The 18,355-nt window shown below is 40.4% G+C and overlaps 2 protein-coding genes across 2 annotated transcripts; one reads left to right on the top strand and one right to left on the bottom strand.

Annotated features, from left to right (window-relative positions):
- Positions 1 to 6,979: 6,979 nt before the first annotated feature.
- mxtx1 (mix-type homeobox gene 1) lies at positions 6,980 to 8,441 on the bottom strand (the record flags this gene model as incomplete). The annotated part of the gene is made up of 2 exons (XM_034608977.1): positions 6,980 to 7,744; positions 8,214 to 8,441. Coding segments are annotated over 2 exons (993 nt in total), but the record flags the coding sequence as incomplete, so codon positions are not given.
- A 3,809-nt stretch (positions 8,442 to 12,250) lies between these two features.
- On the top strand, positions 12,251 to 17,996 carry tmem254 (transmembrane protein 254). Its single transcript, XM_034609300.1, has 4 exons — positions 12,251 to 12,405; positions 15,867 to 15,970; positions 16,568 to 16,627; positions 17,212 to 17,996. Exons 1-4 carry the CDS (start codon positions 12,319 to 12,321, stop codon positions 17,330 to 17,332), a joined length of 372 nt encoding a protein of 123 aa, XP_034465191.1. The 5' UTR covers positions 12,251 to 12,318; the 3' UTR covers positions 17,333 to 17,996.
- The last annotated feature ends 359 nt before the right edge of the window (positions 17,997 to 18,355 follow it).

The raw sequence follows: 18,355 nt of genomic DNA, 5'->3' as shown, positions 1-18,355 counted from the left end.
CCACAGGAGGAGGGAGGTATGTGTTTATGAAAGAAGGAGGAGGGTGGGGTGCAGGGTGTTGACCTCTGCAGAGCTCTGCAGGCCAGGTGTGGGCTGTCTCCTTGAATTAGCACACTCGTAGCCACCTTAATAAAGCACGTCCTTCTACAAACAGAGGGGGAGCGAGCATGCACATGCCACACGTGGCTATCATTTTTCTCTCTGTCTTAATGGCTCCGCTCTCGAGGCCAAATGTTCCTAAAGTGCGAGTTAAAAACTCCGGAAAGCTCCAGGGGATCCCAAAGCCAGCCAACAAGTAATTCATGTAATAAGGACACGGGGGTAAATCTCACTGAGCATGACTCAGCTTCATAACACACATCTGCTCACAAGCCCTCTTTATAAAGTAAGAACATGCAAATCTTCAAGCAAATTCCATCCTTTTTTTTATATCCACCTTTCTTACAAGACTTGGTGATTGAAATACTGTTCAAAGTTATAAGCAATTTCATGTGTTCATAGATTACTCATACTTATTCACCAACCATCTATTTTAATAATAGCTAAACAAAGAAAAATACTAATGTCAACAAATTCGTGACCATGATTATGCCTAATTCAAAACAAGTTTTAGAAGACAGGACATCATAAGTAAATTCCTGTTTTGGTTTTGTTGTCTTTTCCCTGTATCAGTGTTTCCTAGTTAAAACAACTCTCCGTGTCCCCCCCCACATGTCCCCCCCCCCCAACAGATTCTCACGGATCTCAGGGTTGATGGTCCCTAAACGTTTGTGAACTGTCCAATCAGCTACCGGGGGGCGTGGTCGAGGATTCTCCTGCTATCATCACATTTGACAGCTGCTGCAGCAGCTCACATGACCAAACAACAATTACCTCATACATGTAGTACTCCTGCTGAAGGTGTTGCACTGGAGACATGGCAGGGCTGGGCGAATGGTGGGGGGGGGCTTTGAGCTGAAATGACAAAACTCAGCCTGCTGGGATTTTCCCTGATGGATGCGCCTATACACTGTTATGTCACTCCAGTATTAGTGAAAAGATGAGATATACGCTTCAATCAATGCTCAGTGTAAGGGAAACAACCATCAGTGTGCTGTATTTATAGCATCATAACATTAGAGCTTCATATAAAACCATTTTACTGCCTGTGTGACACTGTTTACTCTAATGATATATCAAAAATCTGTTGAATCTCATCATCTATCATTGAGCCATAAGATATGGATGTTATATAATAATTATATTGGATTTTCCTGAGGAATTGTGTTTTTATAATGATAAGACACATTTTGTCTGTGTAGGATTTGAATATTTTTACCACATTTGTATAATGTTGCCAGATTGCTTGACAAACCATACACAGATCATTTGAGATAAATAGGTGTTAAATGTTGAAGAGTTGTGCAGAGTATATTTACTTTGGGTAGATTTAGCCTTTTCAAATTTTTTCTGCTCAAGTGAGTTTGGTTGTATTGTGACCCAAAGCAATACAAAGATGATAGAAGCAGTTGTAAAATTTTACCTTCAACAGTCCGTCCGTCTGTTAGCAGGACTATGCAAAAACTACTAAACCAATTTTATTGAATCTTGGTGGAAGGGTGGGGCCAAGGAAGAATACAAAAACTTCTGAGGAGATTCAATTAAGGGGGCGGATGTTATGTTAAGAATATTACAAAAAATATTGTCTCCGTGCTCGGGGCTACAATCTCCCTACCCAAAACAAACTATTTGCAGTTTCTGGCAGGCGGTTTGGCTCTAAAGGATGACACTGTCGGTTGGTGTGTCAAGACTGAAATATCTCAATATCTGTTGGATCGCTTGGTAAACGTTACATCCTCACAGGTCTGCTTGCCTGGCCGTGGACTCCTGTTCTCTATCATCCAACCAAAAAATCTTATGCTTGAAAGGAAATGGTCAGCACTGTCACCTCTCAGCAAGAAGGTCCCCGGTTCAAATCCCAGCTTGGGCAGGGTCTTTCTGTATGGAGCTTGCTTGTTCTCCCTGTGTTTGAGTGGGTCTTCTCCAGGTACTCCAGCTTCCTCCCACATTTCAAAGTCATGGAGATTAGGGTTATGTCAATTGGAGACTCTAAATTTACCATATGTAAATATATTTGTCTCTATATGTTGGCCCTGACCTACACCGACTATCTGTCCAGGGTCTTCCCCAGCACTCACCCAATGTCAGCAGGGATTGGCTCCAGCTCCCCCGTGTGACCATCAAAGGACGAATGGATGCTACATATTTCATTAAATCATCCTAATTTACTGTCTTCAGTCTAATCTATATCTCTATTTAGGAAGTCCATTAAAAAAACAGTTTCTTAATGATCTTTTTATATTTCATGCTTTTGTGTTAATTCTAAAAGTTTTATTTTGTGGTCCTTGATAATAAGTTTCAGATGTCACCTTGCCACCCACACATTTTTTTCTATCTCGTTAACATTCCTGCTATATTCTTGTGAGAAGTTACACATGTAAAAACTCTGCTTGTGAAGGGCAGATATTACATTCACGCAGTGTATCAGGTTTATTCGGTTGCTATACAGTAGGTTAGCTCTGGCAGGTACCAGAAGATGTTCCCCGCCCAGGAGTTCATTAATGAGCCGCTGACCTTATTTCCCATGTGGTTGACATTTAATATCAACCATCTATTTCTGTATGTAGCTGAGTTTAAAGGGGGAGCTTTCAATACAAATGTAATGGTTTGCAGCACTGTGCACTTTCACGTGTAACCAAGAAATTTAAACACAAGACGTGCCTGTTCCCTTGATGTATTCTCCACCGAGACAATGATGTTTGTTTGAATATTAAATTGGGTTTAGGTGCACTTTATTCACATTGAATGAATGCGAATGAAAGTACACATATTCAATAGTGTAGTATTACATCAGTGTATTTGCAGGAGGAATGTGGTCTGGCCTGCAAGCGCTTGTATTTTGGGAAAAGCAAACAAATGCAAGAGCCTCTCGCTCACATGTCTCCGATCCAGTTTCCAGATACTATCTTCCTGATCGTGTCCTATGCACGTATGATCACACATGAACAGACGCACACGCTTCCTCCCTGTCACGGACCAACATCAATCACTGTCTTGCAAACGGAGAATGAGGCTGTGGACGGGAGAGAGTGTCGCAGTGCAATCACAAAGCACTCAGATGAGCTCCTAAATTAGAGCGTGTGGCTAACGTGGACTCCCGGGGAGGGTTTGGTTAAATTACAGGCCATATTTTTAGTGAAGGTCTGGGCTTCATCCCTGGATCTGCCAACAGCTGAGGACCATCACTCACACGCCTGTCTGCCCCCGGGTTTGTTCAACACTGGGGCTGTTAACACTTGTGTATGTCTGAGTGTGTTTGGTGAGCAGGAGTCAAATGAAACCATTCCTCAGAAAGAGTGGATTTGATAGCTGTACGTGCATGTAACTATAAATAATAGGAAGGATTCTTATTATCATTCTTTGCTTAATAGTCAGGCTGGAGGATGAAAGGAGTGTGTAGATGTTGTCTGCAGCAGAATGTGGGTCATGTCAGACGCGCCGGTCAAGCCAAAACGTCACTAGACACCTTCGAGCACTGACACACACACAACCCTCATCACATGAGCCCCTCAGCTGAATACAAGCTCACGACAGCATGTCTGGAAGAAGGCTAATTGGGGACGGGGAAGGCCCCTTAGTATTATTCAGTAACCCTGATACACATGATAAACACATGATGCTTCATACTATATGTTGATCCACTGTAACTGAGCATTGTTTTGGAGGTTTTTCTGTGCATCACTGCTGAATGTAACATGGTCACAATGGGGAAACATACAGTAGGCTAAATCATTTACGGCAATCAGAGACTGATTAGCACCATACATATTTCTCTCATGCACAAACAGTTTAGCGGGTAAGGTCCCATTCACACTGACATCTCAAGGTCTTATGGATAATAATGTTCTCATGGATACTCTCAAGCACACTCACTCTTCCTTGTGATCACGTCATCCCTGGGCTTAGTTTTCTCATAAAGGTAAACAGACTTCATCAGTATTTTTCACTTGTGTGTTCATATGAAACAAGATGGCAACCATTACATCTGGTACGTTTCTAAGAAAAATAAGTTCAACATTATTCCAAGAGTTGTTGATGGTTTGCAGGGGGATTGGGAAACAGATCAGAGTTATGTCCCCTCAGACTCTGAGTCATCTGCTTTAGTTTTGATTGTGTGTGTGTGTGTGTGTGTCTTATATTTTATCACTGTATAAGATTTTTTTATGTTTATTGGTACCAAGCCTATTCCTTCCCCAAAGCTTCCACTGGGTGGCTTCCCAATGACTTGACTTCAAAATTTGCACCATCAGGTCAATTTATCCAATCATTTATCTTAAGTTAATGATTAAATATAACGCAAGACTAAGGATGTTTTTCATGGTAAGATGGACATTTTTACATCTGCCAAACATCTATTTTAGATTTGTAATTGAATGCATGTTGGGTTAGCATTTATCTCAAATTACTACTGTTTTAACCTGCAGCCTCAGAGCTACTGGCCATTCTATGGAATGTACAGTAACTACTCGTTTAGTTTTCACAGCAGATGCAATGCTATTTAGCATGAGTGTGTGTGTTTGTGGCCACTAGACAAATATAAGTCCAATGTTCACCCTGTGTTAAGTTTGTATTCTGAATTTGGCTCTTTAGCTGCTTAACGCTCCACTGTGTTGACACATATTTGCTAAATTTGTTTTTCTCTGTAAACAGCTGGCTGCTGTGGGTGAGAACTGATCTGATGAGAACAGACAGATGTGCTGTAGATATTGCGAAACCCAAATCTATGAGCTAAAAGATGCAAAAACCTCTTTAGATCAGGGTTTGCTGTAGAATCCTGTGAAAACTCATGTGGTCCATTGATAGTTTAACTCATTTATTAAGATTTCTGTATATTCATGTACTAATAAATGATTGAGCATCACTACATCTTGTCATCAATCTTTAAAAACTCTGATGCACCCATTCATACGTTGTTTAAGTTGTTCATGCATAAATCATTTATTGCTGTGTTTGGCCTAAATTCTGAGACTTCTCCCACTCAACATTTCACCTTATTGATATAATGATATACATCTCTGGAAAAAAAAAAATCAGAGACCACTGCAAGATTATCAGTTACTCTGATTTTACTAGTTATAGGCAAGTGTATATATAAGATTTTCAGTTTCTGATCTTAATCTCTTTTTAACAACTGACATCAGTTCTCCCAAATTCTACCGACACTCGAAATAAAATGGCTGCCAAACATGTCGAGATGAGGCTGACAAGATACAAAATTGCAGTTGTCTCTTGAGTTTTTGCAGAGTTGTACATCATAATAAACTTTATTTATACATAATTTTTCCTGACAAGGTTACAAAGTGCAGAAAGAGAGAAAAGGAAAAAAAAAGAACAGCAATCAAAACAAGAGAAAGTTTACCAGTTCATAAAACAGAGGGGAATAAAACCACTTAATAAAACATAGTATGTCAAACATTCATAAAAGCTTTGGGTGATACCTTAGTTTTTCTCTGTCATATCTCAATAGGAAAACTTTTCCAGATCTAGGAATAGCCAGCTCATTGCAGTGGTTACATTTTTAAGAAAAAGTGAAAAGAAAACACATATGTTTGTAGCTTTAGTCCAAAACTACATCAACATGAGTCTTTAGAAAGTTCTTGATCAGTTTTCCCCACAGCGTTCTGCATCTCGTCGTTGGAGCATCTTGTTGGGGAACACCTGCCCGACACACATCAGACGGCGACAGTCTACGATACATCCTCTGCTGAGCTATCTTTAGTGCGTACAGAGAGCTGAAGAGCCACGTTCCCTCCTATTGTGTGTGTGTTTTCTGGGGGACAGGAACCTACGCCAGACACTGACAAAAGGACAACACCCTTCCTCCCATGCTGAGGATGAAGGCAGGAGGCCAAAACAGAGTAAACAACATGAGCACATTTCTCTGTTGTGGGAAACCGCATGAAGCCTCAGGCCCAACATCCTGTGAACTGTCTTGGGCTTTTTCCATTGCATGTTTGATAAAGAAATATGTGTTGGAGTCATGAGGTCAGGGCAAAGCTGTGGGCTGATACACACCGGGGCTTTGGCAGATCGTGAAAAGACCACGTTGTTCATCCTGAGAGAAAACTTTAACCCTCTGTGTCTTATGGTGGACAAACTCAGACTAAGTGTGGGAGAGTGAAAAGGAAAAATAAATGAGAGGGGCCTTTTCCATTAAGAGCCAAATTACAGAATAACTCAAGCTCTCGGACGAAACTAGAATAATTCATGAAATCTCAAAATACATATTTCCCTATTTGTCCCAATATTGTTTGTTAAATGAACTATAACATATATTTTCATGAAAACAATGTGACAATCTGAATGGGGGTCACTCGGAATGATGACCCTACATAGAGTCATTACTTCAATCTGCAGCTTCCCTCAGCTTTACAAAGTTAAACGGTGAGTTTCAGATCATTGTTGAGTTTTGAAATCTGTCGCCGTCTCTTCCGTCTCTCGACTCACAGGCACCACCTCCTGGTTGTAGTGTGTCATGTACTTTTTAATCCTCAGTAAATCCATCACATCTGGACACCAGAGGAATTCACATAATGGATTTGGCTCAGTTGTCATCAGCAAACAAACGGTAAAATCTTACTGGCTCAGAATATTGGTTAAATAAAAAAAGAAAACCGTGCTATGCTTTATTACTAATGATTTATTTGTATAAAAGTGCAGAAAATCTTATAATAAACGTTATAAACAGTGAATAAATGAATAAATACATTAACAGTGGTCAGTGTGGAATAAATACAGAGGCATGTTGGGTTGTAGAGTTTTGAAAACATGCGTCCAATATTTCTGCTGAGTTTTTGATATATACAAATGGCAGAATACACAAATGACTTGAATCAAAATAATACATATGATTTCTGAGTGTCCATTATCAACAGAGTCATCAGCAGAAAGCCATTTTCTCCACGGAGGCGCGGTTCTTCAGTTCGTTTCCTCCCAGCCAGTCCTCGTCTAACTCGCCCAGGATCTCCTGCAGGGACAGCTGAGGCAGGGGTGCGAGCTGACCCAGCCCCGGAGGCCTGGACTCCCCACAGCCTTCCAGAGCGAGCCCGCTCCACGAATCATCCAGCTTTGAGTACTGGCCATCCGGTGGTGGGCTGTTCTCCAGACTGACATCCCAGTATCCAGAGTCAGGGGTGTCCGGGCTGGAGGAGTGGGAGGTGGAGGAGGTCATGTACGCCTGCTGCTCTGCTGATCCTGGGTGCATGAAGGCTGCTGCCTGGCTGGAGCTCGAAGCATAGTTTCTCATCTCCAGGGGAGAGTGGCACCACAGTGGCGTGGAAGGGGGGGTTTGGCTGCCTGGCCGGGACCAGTAGCCCCTGCCCATGTGGGGGCTTGAGCTGCTGCTCAGCAATCTGCCCTGCTGGAACCCGTGCATGGAGCCATAATGTCCATGCTCCTCGATGGTAGAGTACGCTGGAGGACAATGTCCATAGTAGCAGGCTTCCTCCATCTCCTCCTTCACCTGGGTTGTGTAGGCTGGTGGGGGGCCCTGAGGTGGCAGAGGGATGGGGCCAACCTGCGGCCCCCTGTTGGCGACAACATGAGGCAGAGGGAGAGCATCATGACCGGGGGGGTCGGTCTGCCACAGCGCTTTCTTGGCCCCTTTGCACTTCAGGGTGCGAGCTCGTCTGTTCTGAAACCACACCTGGACAGGAAGGAGAGAAACAAGGGGCTTAGATTCAAAGCAGGACAGATAGAGTAAAACACACTGTGCTCTGTTAATGATTTGCTGGGCAGAGCACATCTTGTAGTAGTCAGCTGCCAGAGCTTGTTGTACAGTGTATCTGTGCTGTCAAACAAGATGCTGATAAAAGGAGCTTGGGTCATCTCTGTGATAAAGAAATGAAGTGATAGAGTGATAGCGGTATCTACAATTCTGTGCAGGATGAATTTGAAAACAGAGGCTTTGCATGATAAGAAACCACAGTGCAATGTGTAAAGCACACATCTAGGAACAACACTACTATCCCATTTCTTAAATAAAGACTATAAAAACTTATCTGAACTCACAGTTTCCCTTACTCCAAACAACTCAATTTAATTTATTTCATCTTCATATCTATTCCACAGATAAGGCGTTCTGTTATACAAGGTGTTCCGTGGTGACTGCTTACCTGGATGCGTGACTCTGGCAGGCCTGTGGTCTGGGAGAGGCTCTCCCTGAGGCTGATGCCGGGGTACGGGTCGGTTTCGAAGGTGGTGCGCAGCAGCTCCACGTGCTCCTTGGAGAAGCTGGTCCTCTTCCTGCGGCTAGCGCTGCGAGAGGAGCCGCCACTGGAGCCTGCAGGTCTGGCATCATCTGAGGGGAGAGAGGAGAGCAGGTTCCACGTCAGGAAACGAATATTGTGATGGTATTATGAATTCATCTGTTTTTCATAAACTTGTTATTGTATAAGAAGAATTGTCTGGTCTCACGAGGCTTCTCATTATGGATGCAAGTAAACCACACACCTTACCACTGCAGAATGTCGAATTTGTACAATGCAGCGATACACATGATTAACTGCCTTTCATTTGATGTTTGCGTGGTTCTGTTGCTGTAAAATCTGAAGTTGTTTGTGTTGTGAAGCCTCTAATTTTAAGTTTATGAACTAAGAAGAAGCGAGGATGGAGTTAGTGTCCAGCACCGTATCCTAAACAAAAAACACTGATGCTTTTAGGGACTAAAGATGCAGTTTCTTGCCAAATAAATTATTATTTCTGCTGTGTTTTTTTTATTTTCTCATCATACCCAACCTAGTTCTACTATTTGTAAAGCCCACCTAGGGAGTAAGTGCCAGCATGTTTGCACAAAGAATCTGAAATTCTGCCACTGTCTGAAACTAACTACAAGTCCCCCTGGTGCAGGAAAGCACATCCCCCTGGTGCAGGAAAGCACATCCACCTGGTGCAGCTCAAATAAACACTGAACTATTTCATCTATGATTATAAAATATAAAAATTTTACATTAAAAAAATAGATGTGGATTAGCAAAACAGATTTAAGGCAGATTGTTTCTCAACTAGTAAAATCCATTGTGAACAGACAACATTTCTTACCATTGCTGGAGTCCTTCCACATGGCAGCAGTTTAAGGAATGAAGCTCTGGACAGTGTGTTCCTTCACTGAGAGTCTGTGGAGTGTGTCTCCTGGCTGGTTCAGGGTACCTTTTATATTGATCACCTGAGGCCCCAGAAGGCCAGGGTGGTGGAGCCAGGACAGAGGGATGAGGGGTGTGGGTGATGGGTCATTGACAGAAGAGCTCTGTCCAGAGCGGGGCCTTTCCAGCCCTGTTGTCACCTAATCACTATCAAAGTAGCAGCAAGGTCAATGGCAGATGTAACATAACATGGAGGATTTGGGGTAAAACCAAAGAGGGTCTTTCTGGAGTCGTCGATACCACTTTACTATAAGACGACCATCATGTGACTGGCTGTGTCTTTGTGCAGCTGAATATGTTGCATCAAATAGTAATCACACAAGACAAGGCCCAAACACAGACTTTTATTTAAGTAACTTATTTTTTAGTTTATCACAATTATTTATATATGTATTATATGTATGTACTGTATATATATATATATATATAATGGAATATTTGTTTTTTCTTCTTGTGAGTATATGTGTACTTTGGGGAGGTTGTTTTTATGTAAAACCCTTTGTGTTACATTTTATTTGTATGAAAGTGATATATAAAGTCTGATTGATTATTTGAATCACGAGGTTCTGTGTTGGTTAACAAGTAGTTTGCCATTGACGTATCTTATTATAGTAATTATTTTATTTTTAATTCAATATTAAATCAATATTTTTTTTCATGAATTATCATTAATTCCTTATTATTATTATTATTATTACAGTAACCTTTTTAATGACAAAGATGTTTTCAAATATAAAATGTGAGGTTAAAACGAATGACTAGAGACTTATTTTTTAATATTTCAAAGCTTCCCTTTAATTTAAATTCCTGGTGGTCATCTGATCAGTGTCAAACACAAACACGGGCGGCTTTGTAAACTGTTGAACATTGATTAACCAACAAAAGCCTCAGAGAAATATTTAACTCACACACTTCAGCTAGAACACAAAATAGCTGAGCTGAAGCCTATCAGCGGCTCCGGTTGTCTTTTCATGTGCAGAGTAGCTCCCCACAATCACCAGGAGAAAAACAAAGCTGGCTAATTATTCAGTGATTAATTGGACAGCTACTCCGTCCCACGGCCTCATTTCAGCCAATGGACGCATCACAGTGAGTGTCAAGCTTGTCACATGGCTTGACATGTCCAGGCCATGGCCGAGCTGTTTGCAAACGCTGTGACCTTTAACCTAAATATGTCCAATTTTTCTCTTCTGACGTGCTGCCAGACAAAAAACATGTGATTAGCTAAATGAAAAGTCGTCTTTTATCTGTTTTTACACATGCAACATACAATATCCACAATGTAGTGTTGATCTGTAATAATAATCTCTGAGCTCCAGTTTTATGTCAAATGCATTGGAAATGTAAATGCAAACATAGAGAGGCAGAAGTCAAACAGCCAGCACGGGGCAAAGTGTTGCAACAGATTTACAGTGTTATTATGTGCATTACAACACAGTGCAGCTTGAAGTCTAGCAGAGTTATCTGATGCTCCAACCATTTCTTTTTATCTTTATCTGGACAACCAGGATAATCAATGGGTGTGGAGACGGCTCCTGAAAGTCCAGCAACTCTCCCCGTGCTTTATCCGAATCCTCACACATCATGTGAATTATTGTGCCAACAGGAATTGTCACATAGTAAAGATTTGAATTAATCCTGGATATTAATATATAAAAAAATACGTACACCAAATATTTCACTATCTAAAATTAGTCTGATAATAAGATAATATAGAAAGACTCTTATCAATGCACCGTTTCAGCAGATCAAATAGTTGCCTTGGCCAAGTTTACATACAATGGTCGAGTGATAAAAGCTAACACTGCTGCAGCCCGCAGCCTTTCAGCTGATGCAAAATCCCTGTGAAGAGCTTATTTTAGTTTTGTCTCGGCTCTGTAGAGATGTGTAAGTTAGATAAGCAAAATGCCATGTGATCAGCTTATCGCTTCATGTTAATTTAAGAGTATAATCCTCCGAACAGGAAAACAGTGAGGCTGTCGTCTGTGATTGTCAGAGACTCACATCTTGCACGAACAAAATAACTTAGAGGCCACAGTTTGGATATTTTTTATAATCATTTTGATCATATTTGGTATTTTTGACTGATAAAATATGCCTTTCACTTGAAATAGACAATATTTTCAATTATACTAAATTACATGGCGAGAGGTGGTCATATTGTCATAAAACTAATTGTAAGAAACCCAAATGAATAAAATTGCTTCTGTTGATACATAGCGAATAAATGTAATATTTTATTTTATTAGTGACAATATTCATCAGTTTCCAATAAAAAGTTTTTTTTAAATAAAACTCAAACAGTCGGTGATATATTGTCCTTTCCACATCCTGTTCTCAGTTATGCATCTCCACACCACCTTATCCTAAATAAACCTATGTCATGCAGTCTTTGGGAAGAGTTCAAACACACTGTATGGGTACGTATGTATCTAAGAAGTAATAGAAAAAAGTCTAAATTCATATCTTCACACTAGTGTCCATGCCACATTATGACTTTAGTTAGCCTGTGCTCAAACTGGGGAACACATAGCACAATGGTTTGTTGTTTTACATATGTGGCTATACTATAATAAGTTGTGTAGTAAAACAGCTCCAGATGTGTTTCAGAAAAGAAAAACAGACACTTGTTTGAGCATTTGGAAACTGGCAGTAGGTGTCATTAATCACAATTGGCCCACTTTATGTAACTCACGTAGTTTCCTTACTATCCTCATATTTACTTGTAATTACATGTCCGTATTTGTTTCTTTTCGTCACGCACCCATTTGTTTAGTTTTTCCTCTGTCACATTGGAGCCTCCACATTGTCACAGCTGCAGGAGGCAGGCCCAGCAAAGAGCCACAAGAGGGAAGCACTGGAGCCAGGTTGTGTCGCTGTCGGCTAATGTTTAATATGTTACATGCATCGTAAATATCAAGAAAACGAGTGAAGCCAGTTGAGTGGGGATTTCCACTCATGTAAGAGTCCATGAATAAACGGACAGAACACACCCTGCTGTCTGACTCCTCGCCGCGGTTTCCACACGGTCGCATTAGGGAGCGGGATCAGAGCAGAGCAGCCACTGACAGCAGCAGACATGGCGACAAGTGATGGAGGCGATTATTTCAAAAGAACCAGCATGTTCTGGATCGTCTCGGTGACACTCGCGATGTCCTATTTCACCGTAAGTCAACTCAAACGAGGACAATGGAAGAAATGCGGAATGAAGGCAGATTGAGTGATTTTCATTTCCTTTTCAGACGCCAACGTGTTGTGTTGCGCAAAATGTCCTCCGGGTCGAGTTTCTCTGTTACGTCATATTTTCCTACTTTCCTGATTTCTGGGGACATTCAGCTCCATGTTTTTCTTTACTTCCACTCAACACTTGCTAATAATGTTTTTGCATCGACAGGGTCTCTGTGGTTTATGTTGAATCTTATCTGGAGCCATTCAGGTCAAACACACTTGTACAAAGTCCACTGGACAACTTGGCTGTCCACTGTGGTCCACTGTAGTGAGCCAACACTAGCTAATGAATGTCTTATAAAAGAAAACAGCAGCGTTTTAAAATATGATAACAGCAGTTTATCAGTGGTAACTATTTACTTAAGCTGGAAACGGTTTCCTCTCTAAATATCCTCGGGGACCGTAAAGCTAACACGTAGTCAGTAAATATTGGGACATGGTTGTGGCTAATGTAAGTAAAGTTCATTTTATATAGCACCGAGATATTAAAAATGAATATAGAGCCAAAACTAAATCCCAGACACTAGACATAACAAGGTGACACAAAGGTAAGTTTGAAAAGAAGACAACAGAGACTGCAGGACATATTTTCATAGGAAGAGAGTTCTCAGGCGAGTGCGAGGGAAAACCTGTGGGCACTGATCCGAAGACCTGAGTGACCTCCTGGTGATTGGAGCAGGTCAGAGATGTATTCAGGGGCCGGACCATGCAATGTGTGTCTTGATATGCTGGTCAAAATATATAGCCTGATCAAATATGACGCCCATGATTTCAGAGATTAGACTGTACAGCTAGAGAATGGGAGTTATTACCGTGAGTAACCACTGGGGCGATGCTGTCTGGGGCTACGACAAGAACCTCAGTCTTATTTGTGTTCAACTGTAAAGAGTTGTTGGCAATCCAATACTTTATGGCAGTCAGACAGTTTGCGTAGCGATGGTATGAGATGCCTTTTAAATGGTTAATAATATGGCCCAAGGGAGGTAAATAAAATGCAAATAATAAAGAACCTAAGACAGAACCCTGATGCACACATCAGGAGAGAGCAGCCGTTTCTGACATGTAGGAATCAATTGACACATGAAAAAAACGCCTGTAAGATAAATAGGAGGAGAACCAGCCCAGGGCGCTCCCAGCAACACCCACCCACTGCCTGAGCCTTTCGATCAGGATAATATGATCCACAGTATCATACGCTTCAACCAATACAGAACATTCACCCACATCAGCAGACATCATGATATCATTGGAGACTCTGAGCAGAGCCGTTTCAGTGGAATGTTTCTGATGGACACCAGACTGGAATTTATCAAAGATGTTATTGACAGACAAGGCAGCAGTGAGCTCTTTGGCAACAACCTTCTCTAAAATCTTTGAAATAAAAGGCAGCTGAGATATCGGCCTGTAGTTTAGGGGAAGGGATGGATCAAGATTAGTCTTTTACTAATGTATTTGTAGCTGGTCAATAAAAACGAATGCCTAAGAAAATATATTTGTAAAATGTCTTTGGAGTCGTCCTGAATGTGTTGTATGAAAACATGTAAAAGGATGAAAGGTGAATTGTCCACATAAATGGTTATTTATCGTGTACAGGCTGGTTTTAACGTTCACCACCACTCGCCACGTGTCCAGTTGTTTAGACAAACACCAAACACTAATACAACCTGGTTAAATATGTTACATGTTGTAATAAGTGAAAAACATCGTAGTTCAGTGTTCCGACGTGTGTATGACAGTTTAACCATAGATGACCTGCAGACTCTGGGCCCTTCCAACAAAAGCCCTTTGTCTCATCCACCATCTATAGTCCATGGACACATACCTGACATGACACTGTTGGACAGAGGAGGACAATAGCAGCATGACACAATGCAACATGTTTGTTGGACTTCCCTGTGATTCATGGTTTGTTGTATGTAACCATGTGTGTTTGACTCTTATGTTTCTTTGTGCTGAAGAATATTACGTGTGTTTTGTATATTGCTCAGTCTTATATTTAGGGGTATTTTTCATACTCACTCACTTAAGACCTCCTGGTTCTTAAAAACATTCACGTGTAAACATCTATTAAATGAATGGTACCTTGCAACTTTCTCACAAAGGAAATTTCAAGGCAATAAAATAATCTTTTGCAAAACCTACAGTCGAAATTTCTTGGTAGGGTTTTCACCTCTAAAGCTGTTCATTGTGATCTGTGGCACCAAATAACTTCAAGATGTGACAGAACTTTATATTATTACCCAGAATCAATATTTTGCTGCACGAAAAATGAAAATCTAGTTTTGATGTACATTTTTTTTTTTTTATAATTTGGTTCTAAAAGTATTTACTTTTATGAATCGGTCTACTGTAAAAACGTTCAGCATCACTAATGCATGTTGCAAATTATCCTCAAGGATTCTTGGAAACTTAGTACAAATTTCAACCCAATCCTGAGACAAATAAGCAGCTGGTGAGGCTGAGTTCACACAAGCAAAGAAAAATGTATGAAAAAAAAGAAACTTAGCTCTGAGGGACAAACTTTGAAAAATGTATAAACACAAACTATTGAAGTAGAGCTATTGGACTTTGCAAGTTCAATTTCCCCACATGAAAATTATTGAAGAAAATCGGTCACATGAGTTGGAAAAAGTTGGGAAATCTGGCCGAGTTGGGCTGAAATTACATTTATATGAATCTGGCAGGCATTGACACAGAAAATTGATGGTGAAAAATGTAATATACAAATAAATCAGATTGATGTCCACATAAAAATATTGATTTCAGTGGTTTTCAGTTTGAATTCACATTATAAAACTTAAAAACTAAGTCTCGCCAAAAAACCCAACATGATGCAGAACTAATCCTCCTCCAGAACTGTAAAAGATTAATTAATATTACATTTCTCACAACAAGGCTGCCCTTTGCTGCACATACAGTGGCTGAATGTATTATCCAAGCAGCTGTAAAGCTCATGAGTGTCACTGGGTTTCTTTCCAAAACGGAGACAACCACTTACTCTCTAAAGAGACAGATGATAGTTATCATCAGCTAAGCGTGGACGTTCCAATATTAAAATCTAAATGGACCACAACCACTGGGGCACCGCAGAGTCAGCTGTCTGCCATGAAATGCAGGTCAGATTATTGCTAAATTATCACCACAAAAAGTCCTGATGAAATGGTGCATGAATACAGTCCCTTCAAATCCCTTCAGGAGACAAGTCTGACATAGAGGAGCTCTGTGTAGGTCTTGTGTCAGAGCGTTAAACAGGCAGATGTGTGCTTACAAAATGACTCGCACTTAGATTTTTAAAGGTTTTTCTCTCAAAATGCACAGCACACATGTATGTTTTATATGTTATTTATAGTTAATGTTAACATGGTTTGATGCTGATGTACCATGTCTTGTGTTTTGCAGTGCACCGTGTTTGTACCAGAACAAATCCCATTTGAGAGCCTTGGTGTATTCGGCAGCTTCTGCAAACACCTTGTGGATAATTATGCAAACATTATGTACAAAGGGTGAGTGATGAAGCTTTCACTATATATAGAACATGCATTATATTCTACACAGTGAATAATCCCGGTTACACCTTTCCTTCTCTGAAGAGTGTGATGTGGTCGACACGAATTCTGTTGCTCTCATTAGCTCTGCAGAAATGTAAAGATGTCCCTCATTAAAATAAAGACAATCACTTCCTCAGATTTTCTTGAGCAGCATCAGTGACTGTCACATGATGCAAACTAAACTCACAGAGGCTGAAGTACACAGTTTCATCGACTCGAGCCTTACTGCTCTTCACCGTTAACAGATCGTTACCACTGGTTGTGAGCTCATTGTTGACTCTTCCACCGGCAGAGTGTTAAAGACGACAATCACATGATGATGTTTCACTGTGGTCAAAGTCATGTGATGCACAGCAGTGTTTAATGAGGATGGGTGAAGAGGAAGTCGTTGAGTCTTTTGTGGTGGGAAACATGTGAAGTGGTTGATCGTTTAGGTTTGTCATGTGACTCCTGTTAATTCAATGCTGGTGTTTCTCAACTGTGCAGGAGGGTAATTTATAAACATGATGAATAAAGGGTCTGTGGAGTTGAACTCGGGTTTGTCTGTTACAGGTGGTTGGCAGCCTGGGCTATTCATGTCCTCGAGGCCATTGTTGCTCTCAGGATGTGCAGGTAAGAATGACCAGAACCTTTTTGTCCACTAGATGGCAGTGTGATTTAAAGGTTTTTAATAAACTGGCTGCCCCTCAAACTTCTATGATTAAACTGGGCCTCTGCTAAAGTTCACACCATGTCAGTATCAACAAACAGCAGCTGCCTCTCGTGTTTTTACTAGAATAACACTATTTTGTGTCAATTCATTATTCTGGATGATATTTGATATTTCTTATCATGTGAGTGTAAAAATGAGATTATTATGTCCATCTAGGGTTTTGATTGAGTAATATTTATAGACATTTTTTTTACATCTACGTTTTTATTTGTTTTTAACATTTTACCTGTTAATATATAACTATATTTTTTATCTCAGTTTATCTACTTTTTTTCTTCCATTTATTTTACTTTTTGTTATTTTAGCTTTTAAAACCTATTCATTGGTATTTCATTATCCACATTTGTATGTTTGATACGATATGTTCTTGGCTCACCAGTTAATTGTGAAGAGCACGTTGAACTGCACCACCCTGTATGACAGGTGCTAAGCAAATAAAGTTTCATTGATTTAAGTAAATCATTTCTTCTCCACATCCCTGCAGCAACAAAGGTATCCACAACCCAGCCACTCGCTGCCTGTGGTTCATTCAGACCTTCCTGTTTGGCTTCGCCTCCCTCGGCCTGCTCCTCAAGTACGACCCAGAGCGTCCCAAACAGAACTGAAAGCAGCAGCAGCAGCAGGAGCCGACAGGATAACACTGCATATGCTGAATTTAACAAGCCGGTTACTTCCTTGTGCCTCTTCTTCTTCCTCCCTGTCCTTTCTCTGCGAAATGAAATCTTGCAGAGGGGGACAAGCCTTCTGAGCCTTCTTTAGTGTTAACACTTAAGTTTTGAAGTGGAGATCTAACTTTGATGAATATGCTGCGAATAGTTCTCACTTTCTTGTGATAACATGATGGACTGACTTTTCATTCCATAGATTTTCTTAACATGGTACCATACAAATAATATTTTTAATAGTTTTTACTGATCACGTTATTACCAGAGCCTATTTAATCATCAGAGATTTTCTTGATGAGTCTTCCTTAGATGGATATTCAGAGATTTTATATTTAGTGCAATACGAGAAGAATCTTTAAATACATTTTCTTTGTACACTCATGTTGTTTACAGCCTGGATGGATGGTGGTATTAGGGATATTTTCTCAGCTGCTGTTATGAACATCAGGTTGGATAGGTTGGCTGCAGATGGTTAGTGCCACCAGCCTCAGAACAGAAACAAGAGCTGCTGCATGAAAATTCACATTCCTTATACCAAGGTGCTTTGTTTTTAATTAAGTTCTCAATATTAACACTGCAAAATTAAAAGTCAACTGACAAACTACTTGAAATGTGTTTTTGCTGAGTTTTTTTTACTCAATGTGTTCAGAATACTTCACTGTATTTTATTAATTTTACTGAAGAATTAACCCTAACACAATACTAGGATTCCAAAGCCGTGCTTGCAGAAGTGCTCCCAATGGCAAAGCTTAAACACTGATATAAGGTATACAGTTCACACTTTGTTAAGTTCACACTTTGTTAAGCTGGTCAGTTTGTTAACCTGATGGTGGCGTGAGAGGGGAAAAGTCGCAGCATCGTTTTTATAATCCCCTTTGCTGCTGTCTTGGTTTATATCAAGATGACGACAGCAGTTCTCTATTTTATATTTAATTTAATGTGTCCAGGTGCAACTATGAGTTT

This window comes from Hippoglossus hippoglossus, chromosome 15 (assembly GCF_009819705.1).
Source record: "Hippoglossus hippoglossus isolate fHipHip1 chromosome 15, fHipHip1.pri, whole genome shotgun sequence".
Taxonomy (NCBI): Eukaryota; Metazoa; Chordata; class Actinopteri; order Pleuronectiformes; family Pleuronectidae; genus Hippoglossus; species Hippoglossus hippoglossus.
The sequence above is the reverse complement of the archived record's forward strand: the minus strand, read 5'-3'. Positions and strand labels throughout refer to the sequence as shown.

Coding starts and splice junctions, on each gene's coding strand:
- tmem254 (XM_034609300.1), top strand. CDS start 12,319: ATGGCGACAAGTGATGGAGGCGATTATTTCAAAAGAACCAGCATGTTC. Junction 12,406..15,866: donor TCGCGATGTCCTATTTCACC/GTAAGTCAACTC, acceptor TGTGTTTTGCAG/TGCACCGTGTTTGTACCAGA. Junction 16,628..17,211: donor GTTGCTCTCAGGATGTGCAG/GTAAGAATGACC, acceptor ACATCCCTGCAG/CAACAAAGGTATCCACAACC.